The sequence below is a fragment of the Trematomus bernacchii genome, unplaced genomic scaffold (genome assembly GCF_902827165.1).
Source record: "Trematomus bernacchii unplaced genomic scaffold, fTreBer1.1, whole genome shotgun sequence".
Taxonomy (NCBI): domain Eukaryota; kingdom Metazoa; phylum Chordata; class Actinopteri; order Perciformes; family Nototheniidae; genus Trematomus; species Trematomus bernacchii.
The window spans coordinates 17,329,522-17,352,996 of NW_022987689.1; the positions used below are offsets into that span (position 1 = coordinate 17,329,522).

At 40.2% G+C, this 23,475-nt stretch overlaps 1 protein-coding gene across 2 annotated transcripts; it reads left to right on the top strand.

Moving 5' to 3' along the window:
* Window positions 1–633: 633 nt before the first annotated feature.
* On the top strand, window positions 634–22,852 carry scinlb (scinderin like b). 2 transcript variants are annotated; one of them, XM_034138122.1, is made up of 17 exons: window positions 634–734; window positions 2,887–3,074; window positions 4,670–4,824; window positions 7,970–8,131; window positions 10,455–10,604; window positions 11,829–11,927; window positions 12,392–12,524; window positions 12,694–12,782; window positions 13,864–14,079; window positions 14,167–14,297; window positions 15,414–15,504; window positions 16,936–17,106; window positions 17,186–17,360; window positions 19,520–19,635; window positions 19,773–19,850; window positions 19,933–19,993; window positions 21,596–22,852. In XM_034138122.1, exons 2-17 carry the CDS (start codon window positions 2,894–2,896, stop codon window positions 21,754–21,756), a joined length of 2,169 nt encoding a protein of 722 aa, XP_033994013.1. In that variant the 5' UTR covers window positions 634–734; window positions 2,887–2,893; the 3' UTR covers window positions 21,757–22,852. The 2 variants fall into 2 exon arrangements, with proteins under 2 accessions (XP_033994013.1, XP_033994014.1); XM_034138123.1 differs by having other exon boundaries at window positions 11,829–11,918.
* The last annotated feature ends 623 nt before the right edge of the window (window positions 22,853–23,475 follow it).

Sequence of the window (23,475 nt, forward strand, 5' to 3'; positions counted from 1 at the left end):
CATCATTCATCCAAATCTGTAAAGTAACTAAAGGGATTAAATACATGTAGTGGAGTACAAGTACACCATTTACCTCTGAACTGTAGTGGAGTGGAAGTACAGAGTAGCAGAAAATTGAAATCCTCAAGTAAAGTACAAGCACCTTAAAATTGTACTTTACAGGATTTGAGTAAATCTACTAGTTACTCTACACCCCTGGCAGAGATGAATCTGGAGGGCTGATCTGGTTTATTAAACAGCCATAGTGCCACTGTTTCCTGTTTCCATTGGCTCTGCATGCAGGACATTTAAATGAAGGGAGGCACATTTTCCTTATTTTTCCAGAGCCTTGGCAGACAAACAGCACACTGCTGATTCATGAAGAAACTCTGCTCAGTGGACTTTGTCCTCCCTACCTGAACACGTAGGAACCTGCCCATTAAACCACAAGCAGTCAAGTTCAAGTTCACACTGCACTAAAGGGAAGACTTACAAATGGAAAGGGAACGCTTGAATGATATCAACAGTTAATTTCTTAGAGGAAATCCTTTTTAAGTGCAAACACAAGCATCCTTATTATCATTGCTGCTCCTGTCGACCAATCAGAGCCCTCTCTCCTCCTCAGACAGACCCACCCCCTCTCTTCTCCTCCTCCTGCTTCTTTACTACACATTAAAACATAAAGACACTCACTCCCACACTAACCTCCATCCGACTGTGTGCTTCTCTCTCCTGTCTGATTCTTTTCGCAAACGGTGAGTTTTTCCACTCGACTTGCACTCGCACCTTGTTTTCCTTGACTTTGATTAATCGCATGCGCTTTAGTAAACGTGCAGAGTTGTGTAGATCGAGTTGATTTGATGTGTTTTGTGCACGATTCAGTTCAGGATTTAAAAAACAAGTTCGGAAGGATTTCTCCAGATGTGTAAAAGTTTCCGTTCATTTCTCTCCTCTGAGTCACAGCAGCTGGAGAAAGCTGCCGGACACAGAGGAGGCAGAACCAATCCGTTTATCGTGGAAACATTAGTTATGGAGTTATTGCATTGCTTTTTATGATGACATCAATGTATTTTTTATTAACTGTAAGTGAGACAGCGTAAAATCCTGCAACAGAAGTGCAGGAAGTACTTGTTTGGATGTTATGTAATAGTGAAAAAAATATAAAAGCAGTCAAATACTACTTTTACAATTATTGTAGTCCTTTTTTCTTTTGGAGGAAGTGATATTTTGTGTCATGTTGAAATAGTGATTGTAGTGTATTCATATCCCCACCCATTCAGTACAAATGAAATGTATACGAAAACAATATTACTTGATAGATTTAACCCTAACCCTTCTAAAATAATAATAAAAGCAATAATAAATAACAATTAAACAAAAAAAGTACAAGATAACTTTAATTATGAGCATCAGAAGCAGAAAATGTAATACTTTTAATTAAACACAGTCTTCCCTGCAGTATTGAGATCAGTATTAAGATCAGTATGAAGTCACAGTAGTGTTATTACCGTGTTATAAAGAGTGCATCCTCATCATTTATCTGAGGGTGTGTCCATGATGCAGCATTTATCGATCAGCCTCTTACAGGAAGTGCACTCTGTTTCCTCTGCACTGAAACATGAGCCGCTCTGTAAACACACATCTGAACACACTCCAGTTAACACAACTCCTCTGGTGGTGTGTGTGTGGATTACCTGTGTGTGTGTGTGTGTGTGTGTGTGTGTGTGTGTGTGTGTGTGTGTGTGTGTGTGTGTGTGCGTGTGTGTGTGTGTAAACACCACAGCGTGCACAAGGAGCAGGTGTAGGCTGTAGTTAGTGTGGATCAGAGTGAAGTATGGAGTGTAAACTGTAATAAAGGATTGAGGCGTGGTGTGTCATCTCAGAGGACGTCAGTACCCATAATCCTGCTGCCACACTGATTTGTAATCTGGCTCTTGTGTAATCGGGGAAACCGGTATAATCCCTCTCTGTTATCCTGATATGAAGTTTATTTCTTTCAAATTGAACTTCCTTTGACTTCCAATACCAGACACTGAAGCTGGGCCACGGTATTTATTTATTGAAGCGGAGTTTAGTTCTGTTTTTACGCCATATCAGCAATAAAAACTCAAGATATGGGAGTAAGGAAACCAGGCCAAGTCTGTGGTGTTGATATCTGCGTCTGATTGACAGATGATGGATCTGATGATGGTTCAAAGTTCCTGCATCAATCAGCTTATGGTTATCTTTACAGACTTTAGTTTAGACCGTTTGGTGGGGTTTGCATTCTCTATTTTTAGAAGTGAAGATATTATCAAAAGCTTTAGTCTTTCTGGCACTTGTGACAATTAATATGACTTTAAATCGAACAGGAACCAAGAACGTCAAAGCAAGTCTTTAGCCTTTTTTGTGAAAATCCTGCAATATACAGTAACAAGCTTTTTGGCAATGCATTTTGGAGAATACCTAACATTTTATACTGTAAAAGAGAATTGAATCCTTCAGGTTATGTGCAAACTAAAAAAGAAAGTGATTTCTACCTGTCACATTCACATGTCTATTGCACTTCACCCAAATGACTAATGCATGTGAACGTACTAATGTGACAGCTGCAGCCATACACAGGTTTAAACTAGTTTGCCTGGTTCAGTCTATACACTGAAAGCCAAATATGGTGATTGCTTCCTGTCAACATAACCCATGTATTTATAACCACCGCAGGTCGGTGTTTTAGCTGCTGCATTCAGTTCAGGAAACACATCTTGATGAAAAAAATGACTTCTTCTCATTTTGTTATTTTAATTGTTGGCCGCATCCTGTTCAGTTCAGGGTTTTGCAAGGCAAAAATATTAAAATCCCTCCCTGCTCTTTCCATCTTCCTCTAGCCTCCACATTGACTCTCTTCCTTCTTCTTCTCCCTCTCCTCAGAGCCGTCATGGTGTGCCATAAGGAGTTTGCTGCTGCAGGGAAGCAGCCCGGCCTGCAGGTGTGGCGGATCGAGAACCTGGACTTGAAGCCGGTCCCCAAAGCTCTGCACGGCAGCTTCTTCACCGGGGATGCCTACCTGCTGCTCTTCACCACCTCCGCCCCCTCATACAACATACACATGTGGCTGGGTAAGACAGCGATACACACTGTGCACATAAGTACATGTTAATAAGTTAATCAAAGTATGTAAAATATTCTTCCTCTTTCTTAACAACATTATCATAGTCAAATCTGCATTTGCATCTTGCTTCACAAAAAGGATGTTGTCATGCTGTTTTCAATACAGGAACAGCATTGCATTGCATGTTTGCGCCTTCATTTGAGTGAGGACACAGTAGAAGGAGGTGAGATAGAATGAAAGAGAAAGGGGGGGGGGGGGGGGGAGAGGCTTGGAGGTTATACCATGCAACAAAGGTCCCAAGGTTTTGTTGGCGTCAATACACTGGGTAGCAGAAGCCATTTTACTGCATTTCCCACAATGCTATGCTTGGGGGTTTTCTCCTGTTATTCTCTTATTTCATAAAATGTTTTATAGTTAACAACTGTTATCTTATAGTTTCACCACTTCTCTAAGTGGTTATGTGATGTCTTAAGGTTTCTGCCAATTTCTCTTTGTATGTGAACTAAATGGCAATACTTATTGGATCTTGTGGTAAAGTTGTCAGTAACATTTAAAGGGTTCCTTCAAGGTTGCTACTTATGCTTATTATGTGTTTGCGGTTTCTATAAAAACATGTTTCCATATCTTACACAAAAAAAACCCCATTATCGTTGAATACTGTCTGCCTAAATATACTTGTATCCACCGTATGTCCTAAATGCTCAGTTTTAGCGCGTGTATCTTTAAAACCACTCCCGAAAATAATTTACTTTCACAGTGTTTATATAGCACATAGACCTGCTTTATATATAACTGTCCCCAAAGCTGATAAACAAGTGGTACGTGACCATACAATACACACACTCTAAACTGTTTTAGATCTTATGTGGTCGCTACACTATAGCTGGGCTCTCGAAATGAGGACAGATCAGATAAGGCATCTGATCTCACTTCTGAAACATCCTCTGCTGTATGTGGCGGAAAATGTCTTCTCACAAAGTCATACCACTTTGTGAAATTCTTCCACCCCCCACTCTACGCCCTCTCTGTACTGTCTACTCTCATGGAGGTTTAATTCAGGCGGGACAGAGCAAACTATGACATGCAACTTCAAATCCTTTGTGGAAAGTAACGTTTTCTCATGCTCTCTACTTTTCCTGCTACAAACCAATAACAGAGACTTAAATGAAACTGCTGCATAACTCCTGTGTGCCAAAAGAGACCAGTTGGGGGTGTTCCTGCCAATTTTCCTGCAGAGTCAGAACAGGGACAGTACTTTCTGTTCTCCACTCCCAGTGCAACCCTCTGTAAACGTGGAGGTAGAAATAACATGAGGACATAATTAATCCCTTGTCTGGGATCGATGTTAGTCATGTGGGATCATGGAATAGTTGAATCCCTGGTGAGTGCCATCTGACGGTTATAGCCGTATATAAGCTGCAGATGTGGTTTATGTGGTAGAAGCCTCCAGTCCTGACTCAGGAAATCAGAAACTTAAGTGCTACAGTAGTGTTGATGTAAAATATCTCAAAGCTATTGTACAAACTAGATCCTTAAGCATCTGTGTGATAAAAAAAACAACTAGGATAGGTTGGTTTGACTACAATTGTCTCTTTCCTGTAGGAGACGAGTGTTCACAGGATGAGAGTGGAGCGTTGGCCATCTTTTCCACACAGCTGGATGACTTCCTGGGTGGTGGGCCGGTGCAGTACAGGGAGCTGCAGAACTGCGAATCCAACACCTTCCTGGGGTACTTCAGGTCAGGAATCAAGTACCAGGTGAGGTCACTATACAATCAATAACGCTCAAAAGTGCCACAATGAGTAGTCGGTTTTAGTCTTTGCTTATTTTAATTGTATTAATTTCCAGATTCATCTACGTTTGTGTTAACGCATAACTCATGTGACCACTTTTTAGTGAAGCCTGCATGGTTATCAAGATGTTGTAACAGTAGGCTCACATTACATTTGTTCATACAAAAGTAATCGCTATTTTGTCAATTTAAACATTAAGCCTTTTGAGTTCTTGCGTGATATGACCTACCCTAATTTCCCTCAAAATACGATAACTTTAAGGTGTCTGGTAGGATGGTAAAATGTCTCATTTGGTAACGCGTAGTGTGGTCACAATTTTCCAAATCTCTGGGTTCGGAAAACATCCTCTATGCTAAACATCGGCGTGTTAGCAATGCCATTGTGAGCATGTTAGCGTGCTAATGTTAGCGTTTAGCTACAAGCCCTAGTGTACGTAGGAACAGCCTAACAACAGGGCTGCTAGCATAGCTCAAGTCTTGTTTTCTGTTGAAAAAATGTGTAATATTCAAATGTACTTGTTTGAGAAGGGAAAACTAAAATGAACTGTTCACAATTCAAACATATGCACCATGTGACAAGGGATTAACCAGTATACTTAATTTCACTATGAAATATTAAGTGAGCAATAATCAGTTACATTACATCACTTACATATACATTACGTATACAGTGAACGTTATGATGAACACAAATGGACTCAGGACTTTGTTTGACCTAAAAATATCTACAGGGTTTAATGATTGTCAGCCCCCGATGAACTTTGCCAAACAGTGAAGCGAATGAGTCTGAAGTTCAGAGGAAGCACAACATTCCCACGTCTTCATAGAAACACCAGGGTGTGTCTGCCAGAGTTACTGACTTTAACCAAGGCAACCATCCCGGGATCAAAGGAGGACATTTTGAAAGACTATGCCACATCGGAACCAGCCGTCTGTTTCCCATTTCATTGAAAACCATCCAAACCTCCTTCAGGAGCGAGTTGGGTATAATTAGCCTAAACTAAAGTCACACACACACACACACACGCACACGCGCACGCGCACGCGCACGCGCGCACACACACACACACACACACACACACACACACACACACACACACACACACACACACACACACACACACACACACACACACACACAGTAAGTTGTTTCGAAAAAAAGAGCCCGAGGCAGAACCTAAACTCATTATCCCCTCATAGTTTTGGTAAGTCCAATGTGAGGAAACAATCCAGTTGTTAAACAGAGCCTGCATTGTTGCCATGGAAAATGTTAGTAACTCTCTTGAGAAAGATGAACCTCGTGAATGTGGTTTCTATTTTGAGGAACCCACTGTTCCAGATGCTTACAACACTCCTGTCTTATTCATTGCGAAGCCCTCCACAGACAGTATGAGAACAAGGAAGTCCCTCTCTGTTCTGTTTGTTTGTTTGTAGCCTTTATTTAACCAGGTTAAAAAATCCCATTGAGCTCAACGATCTCTTTTTCAAGGGAGACCTGCGGTACATTAGTTACACATATAAAAACAATAGAAAACAAAAGGACATCACAACATAATTACAGGGGTATTCATTATCAACCTATTTACATTTACAGGTATCCAATAACATTTCATCCAGCCGTGCTTTAAAATGATGCAAGGGAATCAAAATGCTGAGTTTCAATATTTTTTGCATGGTGTTCCAAGCTAGAGGAGCAGCGCACATAAAAGCTTTAGTACCTAAAACAGTCCTAGCACTTGGCACATGTAATAAAAACACATCCTGGGATCTCAGGCAATAGCTACTTGCCACTCTCTGTGAGATCAAAGAGCATATATAAGTTGGGAGTTTACCCAGCATGGCTTTATATATGAATATGTACCAATGACTGAGCCTCCGACCAGTAAGTGAAGGCAGACCTGCCTTGGCATACAGGGTACAGTGATGAGTAAGTGCTTTACAGTTAGTAACAAATCTCAGAGCACTGTGATAGGCGGCATCTAACCTTTCCAGGCAATGGGCAGGTGCATTCATGTAGATCTAATCACCATAGTCTAGCACAGGTAAAAAGGTCACAGTGACTAGCCTTTTCCTGGCTTCAAAAGAGAAACAGGACTTGTTTCTAAAAAATAAACCTAGTCTAACCCTCAGCTTTTTAAGCAGATTAGTGACCTGAAGTTTAAAAGTAAGACAATCATCAAGCCAGATACCAAGGTATTTATAACAGCTAACCACTTGGAGTACTTCTCACGAAGGGACAGTGTTTGATGTCATCTTACTAAATATAAGAACTTCAAAGTATCAGGGCAGTCACACGGCTTTTCTTCCAGCAGAAAGTCTGTCTGTTGCTCATTTGCACTGAATCATTTGCATGGCTTGTAAATACCTGTTTTGTTTAATGGCTTCACCAAGGACGGCATGTTACGAGACAATCCCAAACCCCAGGTACACTGAAACAGACGTGATCCTCCTCTCCAGAACCAGCATCCTGTTACTTTCGTTTCCCCTGTGATAAGGTTTATTGGCTTTGCTAGCTGTGATTTATAGTACATTTCTTTATTGGCAGCACAATTTACAACCTTTTGTCCTTTGAGGATTTGACTGTGTTGTGTTAAAGTGAAAACAGACAGCCTTTGTCTAAATGGCAATGGTGTTATTAAGGGCTGCAGCCAGCAGTTTTTTTTCCGTTAAGGGTTGATTAGGATAAAGCTAATTATATCAATTAATACAAGATTTAGAGATAAAGTAAACTACATTCTTTCTCTGTCGATAGAATAATCAATTACTCAACTAATAACTTAACTAATCGTTGCAGCTCTAGAGTCAACAGCAATCGAAGTTACCTTTGTAATGATAAGATAAAAGCCAAATAAACCTTGTATATTGCAACTTTAATCTCATCTAACCCTCACTGTGCAACAAATGTTGAGTCTCATGAAATCATCTGTGTCCTCCTCACTTCCTCACCCAAACCTCTCCTTGGTGCATTTGTGACTGTTTACTGGACCTGTAAACTAAAACGTTACAAATGATGTGAAGTGTGTGCCCCTTTTCTTTACTTAACTGTGCTCATGTACACATTTACAATAAATCAGTTCCCTTTATATAACCTCATTTATTTGTGGCCACAGAAAGGGGGCGTGGCTTCAGGATTCCAGCATGTGGTGACCAACGACTCCAACGTGAAGCGCCTGCTGCACATCAAGGGCCGCCGGGCCATCAGGGCCACCGAGGTGGACATGTCCTGGAACAGCTTCAACAAGGGGGACTGCTTCATCGTGGACCTGGGCAAGGTGAGCCCCCCCCCTTCACTTTCTATCTAGCTGGATACTTACACTGTGTGTAGAGTGGCGAAGTCACGCCCATCTACTTCCGCCCCATGGGACCTTATTTCGGAAAAATAATGTATTGAAGTCAATGGAGAGAGAAAACTTATCTTTCGATCCCGTTTGAATTGTGCCATGAATTACACATATGATGTTTGTCAATCTTAAAATATAATTTCCATGTCAAAAAAGTCACAGTTTGTCGTAAAACTGTTGAAATATAAGACTATGAAAAATACGTAACTAGAAAGACTACAAATTCCAGAGTCGCGTAAGTGATGTCACAATTGTTTTCCTCCACTAAGAGATAGCTAAGATCAGCGCCATATAGATAATCTATCTATATGGCGCTGGCTAAGATAAGATCACTTTAACAAGATGCCTGTGTGCTTAGTACCAGGTTGTTATTATACCAGCAATGGGTCTTGCTCGTTCTTTCGCTTCCCGTCTGATGAAAGGTCCAGCAGTGTCTGGATCAAGCTAGCTAGTAGCTAGCACGTTAGTTAGCATTACAGCCTTGTCATTTTTATTAGCCTTAACATGAAGTAACATTAAGTAACCCAAAATGTTAAACAGTAAGAGTAGTAGTCATATTTCGTGAACCTTTTGAAGAGTACTGTCACCGGTGTGATCATTCTATAATACACAATTTAAGCCCGGGGGAGAAATGCTAACGCTAACGCTAGCATTGACGATCTTCTCTACTTCATGCTATCTGCACAAATGGTTGACATTAAACATTAAAACGACCAGGCAGTTCAGAGAGAATCAAAGGAAGGCAGGCAGGCAGGCAGCTTTGCATGACATTCTTCAGGACGTGTTTCATTGTGGTGATAGTGAGGGTAGTCAATCGTTTTGTTGACAAGACAGTAGTGACGGCCATCTTGGTGACGTGTGTTGTTGACCAGAGATGTAGTTCATTGAGCGTTTCACACAAACAAATGTGTTACTTCACAGTTTTACGACACATTTTTTTACTTGCAAAATTATCTTTTAAATTGACACACATCATATGTGTAATTCGTGGCACAATTCAAACGGGATCGAAAGATAATCTTTCTCTCTCCATTGACTTCAATACATAATTTTTCCGAAATAAGGTCCCATGGAGGTCCACCGGAAGGGGAGGGACTTCGCCACTCTATACTGTCATAGCAGTGTAATACATTTGTTGTATTCCATGAAATCAACCCCGTTTTGATACCATTTATGTGAAATAGAATGATCGACAAAGAAATAAAAAATAGGTAAATACATTATATACAAATATTTATATAAACATAAGTAGTTAAAGGTGGGTTAGGTAAGTTTGAGAAACCGCCTCGAGAAACACTTTTTGTTATATTCCATGGAATGCTCTTAACATCCCGATAGCAATGAAATGCTTTGACAAGAAATCCATAAAAAAATGTCATCTGTGGAAGCCGTAGTACTGTAAAAAGCACGACCAATCATTTTAGCCGGCCCGGCTAAAATAACTGGATGGCCTACCTGCCTGTCAGCCTTCCATCTGTGCACAAACTTATCTCGTGCCCTCATTGGTCATGTGCGCGTTCGTGTGTGTTGGAGGAGGGGCTCTGTAAGGAAGTGGCAGATTTTTTCCGGTTGTGTATTTTCAAATTCTAGCGCACTCGAGCCGGTTTCTCCAAAATGACCTACCCCACCTTTAAAGTTAAATGTCCAATAAAAACAAAATTGAATAAAAAAGAATACAAACATTTACATAAAGAAGATAAAGTAAAAATATCCAATAAAAGATAAAATAGAATAGAATAAACATATTTACTCAAAGATAAGAAGCTAAAGTAAAATGTCCAATAAAGAAAGAAAAATTGAAAAGATTGAAAAGAAAAATATATAAATATTTATATAAACATAATAATAATAATAATAATAATAATTCATTACATTTTTATTAGAGCGCTTTTCCAAGTGCTCAAAGCGCTTTACATTACATATTACACATATTGGACATGTATGTGTACATTGTAGTACATGATATATGACATACATATTATAATATGTATAGTTGTGTACTAGTATTATTAACATATACATGCTGAATTGCACAGCTGAAGAAAGTTTGGATGAACCAGAACCAAGCTGCTCATAAAATTATTTCTAAATCTTACATTTTAAAGTGCACATACATTTTGCTAGCCGGGTTTGACTACAGGTTTTGACCAACAAACACAGATCTCAATCACACTCTTGGTAACATTTGTCAACAGGACCATGCTACACATCATTTGATCAGGATAATGTATTTAATATCCTGTCCCCCCCCCAGGACGTGTACCAGTGGTGTGGCAGTGAGTGCAACCGCTTCGAGAGGCTGAAGGCCGCCGAGGTCAGCCTCGGCATCCGAGACAACGAGAGGAACGGCCGAGCCAAGGTGCACATGGTGGAGGAGGGGGAGGAGCCTGCAGCCATCATAGAGGTGACACACACACACGCACACGCACACGCACACGCACACGCACACGCACACGCACACGCACACGCACACGCACACACACACACACACACATACACACACACACACACACACACACACACACACACACACATACACACACATTTCTTGCCACACACTGGGGAGAAGCAATAAGTGTTGTTGATGCATTTCACGGCCGCTGATCAGTCACCGTGGGAGCGAGTGGACACAGTGAAGTCCTTTGTAATGCCCTGCTCATGTGCCAAGTCTGTGCCAAGGCGGTATTGTAAACACTTCCTTTACAACAAGAGAGGGGGGTAAACTCCACAGAGAACCGATGAAGAATATATTTTAAAAACATCAAGATCTTTATTTTTATTTGTTCAAACTTACTTTTTATTTGAACATCACAAGAACAAACATACACAATAGCCACATTTACATACTTTATTATCCTACACATACAGGTCATCTTACAAAACAATTCAGAAGAATACAGAAATGTTTGACAAGATCAGAACAATATATACAGAAGCCTAAACATAAGTAAAGAAAAGAAAAAAAAGAGAAAAAAAGAAAAGAAAACTTGCATCATCAATGATAACAATTATAGGGAGAGAAAAATAAAATAAACAAATGAATAAATAAATCAAGATAACAAGGTACGATGGTTTAGGGGACTAGGCCTTGATCCTATTCAATTAAGTATACTAAACACTACATTATTGTAGTAGCAGAGGCATTACAGGCATCTATCCATACGTTTATTATTTACTGTTATCTCTTTATATATATTGACTGTGAATACATTTATGTATATATATTTTATTTAGATATTTTAATTTTCGATTTCGATACTCCTGTCTGTATCTCACACACAGAAGATTGACAATAAAGTTGACTTTGACAATTCTTAAAAATATTTTGTTTCTGAAGGCTCAAGGCATATGTCATTTTTTTACCTTTCGTACAACTCCCAAACCTTTGGGATCCAGTGGTTATATGTTGGAGGTTCAGGTTTAACCGTCTAAATGTGATGCACTTGATGGCTGGATAGGATTTGAAGTAAATATGCTTAATCTCTGCCAGCAAGCTTGTTGCTGGCAAACCTTGTTTATCTCGTTGGCTGTCCAGTCTTCATCTGTGTATGAAATCATGATTGAATCTTGGAGTAGTGATGATCCTGACAGAAGAGGAGACTAATGATTCCTTCCTCTGGTTGTGAAGGCTCTGGGGCCCAAAACCGCCATAGCTCCCAGCAGCATGGACGATGATAAGGTGGACACCTCCAACAAGAAGAAGGGTGCCCTCTTCATGGTGAGTAATGTAAGTAACACGCTGTTGGTGTCAACTGAATTTATGTGCACTACACTGCATGTGCATGTGTTCATAAATCAGTTAAAGAGATACTAAGCAGTATATGAAATCAAGCCTGATGATTGTGAAATAAAAGGCTGTACTACAATCTGGAAGCACTGATTTGAATTAAAAAACACAACTTAGAACCCTCTATTTTTAGTTTTTTGTCGTATCTCAAAAACCTGCATGTATGCACTCATCTTTATGGAAAATGTTACTAATCTACATTTTTAAGGCTGCTTTAAATTAATATGCATGTACACTCTACAATCACAAAATAGGACATTAAATTACCTTTGCATTTACGGAAAGAAAAATGTGCATGTTGTAAGAAATGAAGAGGTTTTGAGGCCGTTATAGACACACGTCCTCGCTTACCTTGACGCTTTAAGAACAGAACTACTAGGAGTTGGGGTCTTTCTGGTTCTCAGGTCTCTGATGCCACCGGCGTGGTGAAGGTGACGGCTGTGGCTCCGTCCAGTCCCTTCAAACAGGCCATGCTGTCTCCTGAGGAGTGCTACATCCTGGACAACGGGGTCGACAAGAACATCTTCGTTTGGAAAGGTGACGACAGCAGTGCAGTTTTAAAAACACAGCAGGAAATGAGCTTTCCTTGCTGTTTTACCAATGATTCTCTGATTCTGATTTACTTAAATAAAAGGACGTACTCCTTCCTCAAGTAGCACATGGCACTATGTTCTCATGATGTCATGTCTTATCTGACTCCTACCAGGTCCCAAGGCTAACAAGACAGAGCGTAAAGCAGCCATGGCAACAGGCCAGCAGTTCATCAAAGACAAGGGATACTCCAACAAGACCCAGGTGACGCTGACATGTGCAGAACTACTCAAACACACACCAGGCTTAGAAAAGCAGCATCTTCTTTTACACCATTAGAGGATATGATTTTCTGTTGTGAAAATAAAAAATGATAATGTTGACATTTTACAACCTGGACATTAGTTTCCCCTATTTTTGTGTCTAAGAGAAATTAGGAAAACTATTGTTTTAATTGGTCCAGTATGGGGACACAGCGCTGCAGCTTAGTATGCAAAAAAAGGCTGCACTACTTGTGCCACTGGCAGGATCATATATTTATATATGTTTTGTGTCTGACTGAAAAGATCATGGAAATACAGAAACATTTTTGTCTTTACCTCGGGCCGGATCTGGTCGTTTTGTTAGTGTGTCAAGTGATTTCTTGTCAGCAGAACGGGGAAGATGTAAGTGAAACAGATCATTGTAACATGCCATAAACCCTTCTGTTTCAGCCCTGTTCCAAAAGTGCTGATTCTGTGTCTGTAACTTTAAATGCTAATGAGCTGCTGCTGGACACACCCCTCTGAGAGATGATAGGGTAAAAAAAACAACAATGGTGCTCAAGGAGGAGATTTAGGTGATAAGGTGGGCGGGTGTTACCTGGTGATTGGCTAATGGTTACACAAGCCAAAAAAACTTTGTGACATCACAAAGCGGACAAAATCTGATCAGCTCATTTTCAGACAGGTTTTTATATAAATGGATCAGGACCAAAAGAGAGAGAATAGTTTGTATCTTTATGAATCTCTTAACACAGAGGGGACATATATTTATGTATAAAAGACATGAAAAAGTGGTAATAATAGGTGACCTTTAACAGTGCAAGACTACAGTGCATGGGCGGTTCTAAGGGGTGGCCAACAATACATTTGCCCCCCCTGTGCCCAACTCCAAAAGAAGAATCTATAATAATATAATTTGTGATAGTGTTGCAACAAAGATTGATAACATCAAAACAAACATATAAGACACATATATGATAAGAAACTAATATTTGACATCACATTACAATCACTGAAGACAATAACAAAATACCAAAGTCACACTTGAACTAAAACCCCCTCTCTGTCCCCTGACCTTACAGATCCAGGTTCTTCCTGCAGGAGCCGAGACCACCATGTTCAAGCAGTTCTTCTGCGACTGGAAGGACAAAGACGAGACCACGGGCCCCAGCAAGGCCTACACCATCGGCCGCATCGCCAAGGTGGCCCAGGTGCCCTTTGACGCCTCCTCCCTGCACTCCAACAAGGCCATGGCCGCCCAGCACGGCATGGTGGACGATGGCAAGGGCAAGGTCCAGGTACGAGAGGGCTGACATCTGAAAAGAAGGTGAAGATGGATCATTGTTGTGAGGTTGGGGATAACAGGGTGTGGTCTTTGCTTCCAGATTTGGCGTGTTGAGGGGGAGAGGGTGCCAGTGGACCCCTCCTCTTACGGTCACTTCTACGGTGGAGACTGCTACCTGATCCTGTATAGCTACAGGCTGGGGGCCCGCGAGCAGCACCTCATCTACACCTGGTGGGTAAAACAAATGTGTGAATTACAAGCTGTAGTATTGGGAGCACACATGACCTCAAACACACCATGGATAGATAATGAACCAATGGACCCCACAACCACTCAGACATAGAAGCAAGACACACAGCTGTGAGCCTCTTTTGTTTTTGTGTCTCCTGTTAGTTGTGACTCGTCCCTCTGTGGCTCAGCTTTTTATAGCCTCGTTGTGTCCCTTTGAAGTTACAAAAGATTAAGATTAAGAACAACTACAGCAGTAGATAGTGCAACACAATAGTGCAAAAAACACATTTTTCCAGCGAATTGCAGAGTATATACTTTGAAGTCATGTTTTTCCATTATGTCTTTCACTTTGTAGTAGGTTTCTGCTCTTTTTTGATATTTTGAGTTTCTTTGCAAACATTTTTTGTGTCTTTGTTGTGGTTTTCTTCTTGTGCCACCTCGTAGGCACTTTGTCTCTCTTTGGGGTCTTTGTTGTTGTTTTGTGAATCTTTGAAATCCTTTTTTGTCTCTTTGGTTTTCATTATGTGTCTCTTTATGGTCATTTCCCGCTCTTTGTGGTTGTTTTGAGTCTTCTTGTGGACATTTTGTATCTCGTTGTAGTTGTTTTGTGTCTCTTTGTAGTCTTTACGCATCTATCTGTGGTCTCTGTCTTTGTGGTCATTTTCTGTCTCTTTGGTTGTTTTGTATCTCTTTGTATTCATGTTGTGTCTCTTTGTTGTCCCCATGTATCTCTTTATTGTTGTTGTATGTCTTTTTGAGTTAATGTGTTATAACTGTCTTGGTCTAATTGTAGTTTATTTGTCTCTGTTAATCTCTTTGCAGTTGTTTCCACCCTTCTCATAGTCATTATGCATGTCTTTGTCTCTGTGCGGCTGTTTTGCATATTTCTGTAGTCAATTTTTGTTTCTTTGTGGTTATTTTGAGTCTTTTCCTGGCTGGTACGTGTCTCCTTAAGCGGCATTTTCCGCCTCTGGGTGTGACCGGTAGGCCCGTCTAATGATCCGTCGGAGCACCACACCCATTCTAAGAACACACAAGCAAACAGACACACCAGTACAGTGTGTGTCCTGCTTCCAGTGGAAAATAATTCCGCCTGTGTGTGTGTTCCTGTCTCAGGCAGGGGCTGAAGTGCACAGTGGATGAGCTGGCCGGCTCAGCGTTCCTCACAGTGAAGCTGGATGACTCAATGGGAGGATCCCCCGTTCAGGTGAGCAATGACTCACTGCGAGTAAAAACAGGTTCAGATTCTGGACATTCCCATAGTGATCCTCAACAGAAACACCAGACTTACCCGTGACTCAAGAGCATTAAAGGACTAATACAAAATAAAGCATTGAGTGTAAACAATAATTATGTTAGGAGTTTTTTTCTCAGAAGCTGACATGACTAGACAAAGGTGTTCTCTTGAGGATTGTGGAAGTTGCAGCTGAGGTGTCAACATTGAGAACCAACCCAAATAAATTCACAATAACATAAAGGGTTTACCATCTTAACAATTAGCTAATTTCACTTTGAACATAACTTTCACAAAGTTGTTTTCCTGGTTGCTATAGATGGGTTCATTAGAAACCAAAGAGTAAAATGTCTGGCTTAACAGTAGCAGCAATGTGGGAAAAAAAACTACTTTTATTAAGGGATCTGCTTCTCAAATCCATTAAACCTAATAATCACACAGGATTAAATACAGCTGACTAAAACCAACAATTCAAAAAAATTATTGAACATTCTTCTGCCATGAAAAATAATGACATTGGACCACCAGCAGAGGGAAGTGTCGCTCTAATATTTGATACCACAATTAAAGTTAAAATGTAAAATGGTCATAACAGAGTTGACAAACAAATGCTGCACACATTGAACTCCAAATTTGATCAGTTAGTTAAAACAGATTTCCTTTATTTAACATTCAAAAAAACATTCAATCAAAAAGCAAACAACCTGACAATGATGTAATCCAAAGGTTTGAGATATTTATTTCATACAGGATATACTGATGTATTTTTTCAGCCTATTTACTATACATTACTCACTTTATCCTTCAATTTGGTTCAGTTCTCCATGGTACTGTGCCAAAATAAATTATGAGGGTATTGAAACTTGATTGAATCGTGTGATTACCAAATCTATATTCATTTATGTAAAAGTTCAACTTTGTAGAGATTTATAAATGTCTGTTCCCTTAATCCCTGAGCTTGAATTGATAATGAGAATTGATAAATAAATAAATATTTAATTACAATATTTATTAGATACAAAGATTCTCTTCTGTGTTTCTCTTTAGCAGAAGTAATGCATTTTTCTTATTTGTATATGTATATTGTTGAGATGTATACATTTAGAATGACCAAAATAAAATAAAATAAAACAAAATGAAATGAAATAAAATAAGTTTTCATTGACAAATAGTAATGGAAATATGACTTTTAATGTAAAAAAAACGTGGAATCAAATATATAATAAAAGAATACAAAATTGTAGATCATATTGCCATGTTCCTTCCTACCCATAATTCTTCATATTGCTGTTTTTTATATGACTGGATATGTGGACAATCTGTGTCACTTTTTCAGGCTAGCTAAGTTAGAAAACAGTCTACAACCTTCATTGTGATGTTTTCCTTTGAATGACCTATCCACAGGTGAGAGTGACTCAGGGCCAGGAGCCCCCCCACCTGATGAGCCTGTTCCAGGGAAAGCCCATGATCATCCACAGCGGGGGAACGTCCCGTAAAGGGGGTCAATCTCAGAGCGGCACCACCCGCCTCTTCCACATCCGCCAAAGCTCCTCCAGTGCCACCCGGGCGGTGGAGGTGAGCCCACTCCCAGTACTTGACCTTGTGTTGTCACCACCTTGAGTTCTACCTCTGACCTGTGTCTGTGCTCCCCCAGGTCGAGGTCTCTGCTTCCAACTTGAACACCAACGATGTGTTCGTGCTGAAATCCCAGAGCGGCCTGTTCGTATGGAAGGGCGTGGGGGCCAGTGATGAGGAGATGGATGCAGCCAAGCACGTTGTTGGCTTCCTGGGGGGCAATCCCACCCAGGTGTCAGAGGGCAAGGAGCCAGGTGGGTGTCCTCTGAGGAACTATAGAAACTGCTTTTCATCAAAGGTTGTGTCTTAAAGAGGCGCTATTATGCCGTTTGGGGTTTTCCCTCTTCTGTACAGTGTTCTGTAGGGTTGTATGCATGTTAATGGTCTGCAAAGGTTACAATCCCTTTGTTCCCTCCACACACACTCCCCCCCCCCCCCCCCCCCCCTGCCTCCATTGGACTCCTTTGTTTACTTTAGTAACATAGTGACATCACTATGGAACACTTGCGCTTCTATTGGCTAGCATTACAACAAATTGTATGTGATAGGTTAAGGGGCAGAACATCTCTAAGTGGTTGACCAATCACAACAGAGCCGGCCAGCTAACCAATCAGAGCAGACTGGGCTCTGGTTTCAGACAGAGGGTGAAAAGAGGTGCTGTATGAGAAAAATAAAGAGCTTTTTGAACATTAAAGCATGGAGACATGTCACAGTAGAGACACTACATACTGATATGAATCTGAAGATTACCATAATAGGGCCCCTAACTAAGGACATATTTGATTTTTTTCCTGCCCAATGATGATACTTTATTGGATATCTCTGACAACGCAACAAGAATGCATAACTCAGTGTAAACATCATTCTCATTAGCCTAATGTCTGCACAGTAGTTTAAAGCCAAAAGTTAAATGAACAGACTTTATCGAAGACATTGGTCTTATTGACAGAAGGATTTAGAGCAGCTGTTTGTTTTTGTTGTTTAGAAGAATGTCACTGATTGTCCTTATGGTACTAGAATTTAAAAGGCAAAAATAAAAGGCCCTTAGCCTGTTAAGCCGGCGGGGGCTATGGGCTTTTTTTTCACGAAACTGTGTCTCAGGGCTTCTTAACATTTAACAAACTATGAATGTGTCATACCCACCTAACGGGAAGAAACTCAGCTAACTGACGATGCGAACCATTTTTACCGAAACAAAACACAAGTCTCACAAGAAGCGTCTAAATGAGCCCTGAGAGAAAAAATGCTGACGCACTTAGCACAGAACTCACGGTATAAATACTTGATTACTTATCGGATCTGCACAAACAAGATATCAGATTAAAGCTGAGATTCCACAGATTCCAGAAATATAAGTATCATCACTGTGCGATCAGATTCCCGGCAGGGGAAGCAAACCCAGACAACACACGACGTAGCTTTACGGAGCAAAAACGCAATGCTTTTTCTGATCAAAAGTTGTGTTCAATGAAATTAAAACGAGAAAAACGCTGCTGAAGGTTAATACAATGTGTCACTTTGAAATGATTACTGATAATCCATCATTCCATTTTTGTCAAAAACTGAGATTTCATATTAGCTGCTATTAGCTGCTATTAGAGCTACAACCCAGCTTCCGGTTTTGGGCAAACTGCGTGCGCATCACTCTCAATCCTCAATGAAAATGTTTAGATGGATTTAGGAACTTCCCCTCGATTATATTGGCTCTAACGGTTCAAAAGAGGTGTCAATCATCAAAATCGACCGAGGGGGGCCAGAGATATGGCAAATTCACCCAAATGACCCCAGAAGTGTTTTTATTTGTTGCTAAATCTCTCTAAAAAGGTCAAATTTCACTTGTTTTGCATCAATCTTGATACAGGGTACTTATTATATGTTATAGTTTGGATTCCTAAAGCTTTTAGTCTACCATCCCATCATTCAAGGGTGGTTTTCACTATAAGTAATGGTTTATTTTTGGACGGACACTATAATTAAAAAAGTTTTACTATGTTCAATCTGAATTTACTTTAAAATAAAAAAAATCTATATTGATTCTGACTTTTCTACATCCAACTCACAGATACCTTGCTTTGAGAAAAAAGATGATTAATTTACCCCTTTTAGAAGTGAAGATATAGTCATTTGTTCTGGGAATGTCATTTTCGAGCCTGAGACCTGAAAAACAGGCTTGGGGCTTAACAGGTCATGTTTAATTGCTACATGCTGTGTGTTGCCATGAAGATCTAGCCTTTCTATTTGCCCAATGAGTGGCCTGATAGGAAGCAGATGCTGCAGTTACAGAGGAGTCATCGGCATCTATCTTTGGTGGAGGAAGTGATTCACCTCCAATTGAAGCAAACAAACTGCAAGTAAAAATGGGACAAATGACTTGATGCTGATAGAAATTGTGTTCTCTGCCCCCCCCCCCAAGGTGATTTCTGGTCTGCTCTCGGCGGCAAGAAGACTTACCAGACGTCCAAGAGTCTGCAGAACGTAGTCAAGCCCCCACGTCTGTTTGGCTGCTCCAACAAAACTGGAAGGCTTATTGTAAGTGAAATAAAAAAGTAGCTCTATCTTGGCTAAATTGTAGAGTGTCTATGCGATTAAATAACAAATTCACAAGAAAGATATGTGTCAAAAATCATAAATCCAAACAGTCAGTCTGAGTTTTCTCTGTCTGTCAGGTGGAGGAAGTACCAGGGGACTTCACTCAGTCAGACCTGGCCACTGATGATGTCATGCTCCTGGACACCTGGGACCAGGTAAGCTTTGACATGTGTGAAAATGTCTTCCAATGACTATGACGCACACACACCCCTAAAACTCTGTTTCTCTTCCCTGTAGATCTTCCTGTGGGTCGGCAACGATGCTAATGCAGAGGAAAAGAATGGAGCTCCTAAGATAGGTTAGTTGCATACAATAAGGAATAAACTAAAGTACCACACAGAGCATACTGTCTAGCTTCAGAAACATGTTTAGTACAGTAGAAACAGTTTCTAGTGATCACAGTAACAGTGATCAGCCACTTATTTGGATGAAAGCTTAGCACAGAAACATAACCATTTAGATGCTTTTTAAAATCTTTTTTTATGGTATCATGTTGGCCACTTACAGGTTTCATTTTGGGTCTTTTCATACATTGCAACATATGGAAAAACATTTTTAAATCATATATTTGATTTTAATATTTGACAATTGATAGCCTACCGTTTTAATTTAGGCCTAAAAATTGATCTCTGACATTACTGCGCTTTTCACAGTACAATACATTTGAGGCGTTAGACTAATAGAACTTCAGACTACAGTGAACTATATGTTATATTTAGTACTTGCCTTTATAGCAGCTAAATCATTAAGGGAATAAAACTGAATATTTTACTCAAAATAAAACTGCCACTGGGGCACCAGTTAGCAAATCTTGTCCAGATGTCAATGTCCAGACAAGAACGTAGTTTTTTTGCATTTATTTTGTAGTATTCCGATAATCCAATAGAAATATGGTTTCACCTCTGGCTTTTCCTGTTAAAGAAACATGTTCCATCTCTGGTGCGCCAGTCCCACCACCACCTGTGTCCAAAGTATACATAATCACCAGGTGCCCAAATATCTCAGTGCCCATAACCGCCTTCAAAATAAAAGCACAATGAATTACATGAACTAAAATAATTAAACTAAATAATAATACGTTTACTTTAAAGGTCCCATGTCATGGCCATTTCTACTGATCATAATTCCATTGTTGAGGTATACTAGAATAGATTTATACTGTGCAATGTTCCAAACTCACATTGGTTTCTCATACAGCATCTCTGTATAGTATGTGTATTCACTCTCTGTCCTAAACGGCTTGTTGGAGCTCCTGCCCCCCCCCCCTCCCTGTGAGCCCAGTGGCCGTCTGCGAGACAGCAAGACACAGCGAAACCCAGCCCGAAACACACACACACACTGGCTGGGAGTTTGGTTTAGCGGATTGGTCCAAATGTAACGGCTCCGCGGACGTTGCGTTACGTCACTATACCCGAAATACGTCACTATACCCAAGAAGTAAACAATGGAATAAGAGAAATCTCCAACGAGGCGTTCTGGGGCAGCATAGACAGGTCTTTTCTGTGTTAGAGTTTTACTCGCTACAGGGTGTACTTTGAGGGTTTGTGACTCTGCAGACCGTTTACATGCAGAAAAAGCTACATAACACACAAGGGGACGGGAAATAACCGGAAAAGCATGACATGGGACCTTTAAGAAAAAACTGCAGGAAATGTGACTATTAAATAATCAATGCGTAGCTCCAACACCTTCATTGTTGTGCATTTGAATTACTCACAGTACAATCAAATTAATTTGTGCAGTATTTTTAAGGGTTGAAACTGTCAATAAAATCAGCAGCGAGCTGTCAGTTTCAACACTTTGTGTTCCTATAATAAATATATAAATATTAGACCTAACGTCATTTCCGTTTCCCTGTCTGTTTTTCTACCCACCCCTTCCTCTACCTCTTGTCCTGCAGCTAAAGAGTACGTGGACTCAGACCCGTCCGGTCGCAGGGGGCTGCCCATCACCACCGTCAGACAGGAGGCCGAGCCCCCCACCTTCACCGGCTGGTTCCAGGCCTGGGACCCCAAGATGTGGGAGACAGATCCCTTCGACAGAATCCGTGCACGTTTCTAAAAACACAAAATTCCCCAAGCTCTTTCCACCTATCTGACTCCTTAGCTGGCTAGCACGTTCTATTGCCATTTATTTTAACCTCAATCCCTAAGTGCCAAAAACAAAGTTATCATCAGGTTGAATGGCAGCCTCTATATGCCTTGGTCATGTGCAGAGCATCGGACTTCATAACAGTATCATCAGTATCATCAGTATCACATCAGTAGTCAAATGACTTCCTGTTGCTACATCATTTGTAATTGATAACGTGGTTTATTGATCTGTTGCACCCTATAGCTAATTTGTATCTAAGCCACTATCAAGAATTAGTCTATTTGCCAGCTTATAGAGTCCTACTGTGAACCCGGAAATGTTAAGTACAACAAAGTTTTATGTTAGAAATGAAGAGTAAATATAGCCATATAGTAAAATGGCAGTTTTAACCAGAAAGTGACCATATTTTTACTGAGCTGATTTTGAAGTATTTTGGGTTGATTTGAAAGTTTTAGGGAACTTAAAACTGCCATATTTGACCCTAAACATTTCTTAAATTGATTCAGCATCCTCAATATGTCAGAAACCACACCAAAAATGTGCAAATCGGCCGGGCCATTTTTGTACTATTGTCTGCGTATGCTAATGAATGCTAATGAATGCTACTTATGCAAATTGCCCAACATATGCAAGTTAGCATCCGACAGTTTCTATGTGCTGGGGACCCGTACTGTACATTTCTATCATATAATTTTGGGGTACTCACACTGCTGGCAAGTAGACTAAATAGGAACAATTGGAAAGGAAGTCATTTCAGGGAGCCGGAGATCCTCTGCTTCTCTCTTTCACTTCAGAAGACACAATCATGCTTTCCTTTCAGTCTGTCTTCAAAGTTTTGTTTTTTTCATAGACTCCATTACTTTGCGGTGTTTACATGTGTTGTGTTTTATTTGGTACTGAATAGTTGTACACTTGCTATAAGTTGCATGTTGCATTGTTTTTAAATCATATCCTGTGCTTGTGAATTTTTAAAAGGCGAACAGCGGCGTTTCCGCTGTCTTTATTACTTGACCCTGAAATGCTAAATGGATGGCTTTTAAATAAAAACTCCCAGTATTTCAAATCTGTGTTTTCTATTTGAGTGAATGAGAAAGAATCCTAAGTGTCTACATTCTGCACCAACGCCATTTGGTAATTTCAGTCAAACCTACAGACTGTCAGAAGGTTTATCAGCTAGCTTTCACTATCCTTCTCTCTCTTCTCTTGGGAAGAGAGAATGGGATTTGGTTGCAGCTCTCAGCATCTGTCTAAGTAGGAATAAGACATGAAAGCTCGGTTCACAAACACAGGTTGGAAACAGCAGCCAGGAAGGATTACTACCTGGAAATCTCTATATGTTGATGTGATATCCCAAATTGAGACTTTTGTGATTTGCAGTCTAAATACATTATCCATAATGCAAATTCAGAAGATAGCCAATTAGCCCAACCTATAAACGAGAAAACTGTTCTTGATGGCTAAATTAGCTTTTAATCATTTACTGATTTCCTTACCAGGTGTGCTTGACAAAACACTCAGTAACAGTATTTGTAAGACATCCATACTGCAATACCATGTTCCCTGTGTATTTAAAATGGACTTAAAATGATACTCAGGAAGCACAGTTAGCACAACAACACAATATTCAGTCCCTTTTTCCAGTTTTAGGAAGGATTTTAAACATTGAATTGGGTAAGACAACTCAAC

Coding starts and splice junctions, on each gene's coding strand:
- scinlb (XM_034138122.1), top strand. CDS start 2,894: ATGGTGTGCCATAAGGAGTTTGCTGCTGCAGGGAAGCAGCCCGGCCTG. Junction 4,825..7,969: donor GGTCAGGAATCAAGTACCAG/GTGAGGTCACTA, acceptor TTGTGGCCACAG/AAAGGGGGCGTGGCTTCAGG. Junction 14,298..15,413: donor CAGCACCTCATCTACACCTG/GTGGGTAAAACA, acceptor TTCCTGTCTCAG/GCAGGGGCTGAAGTGCACAG.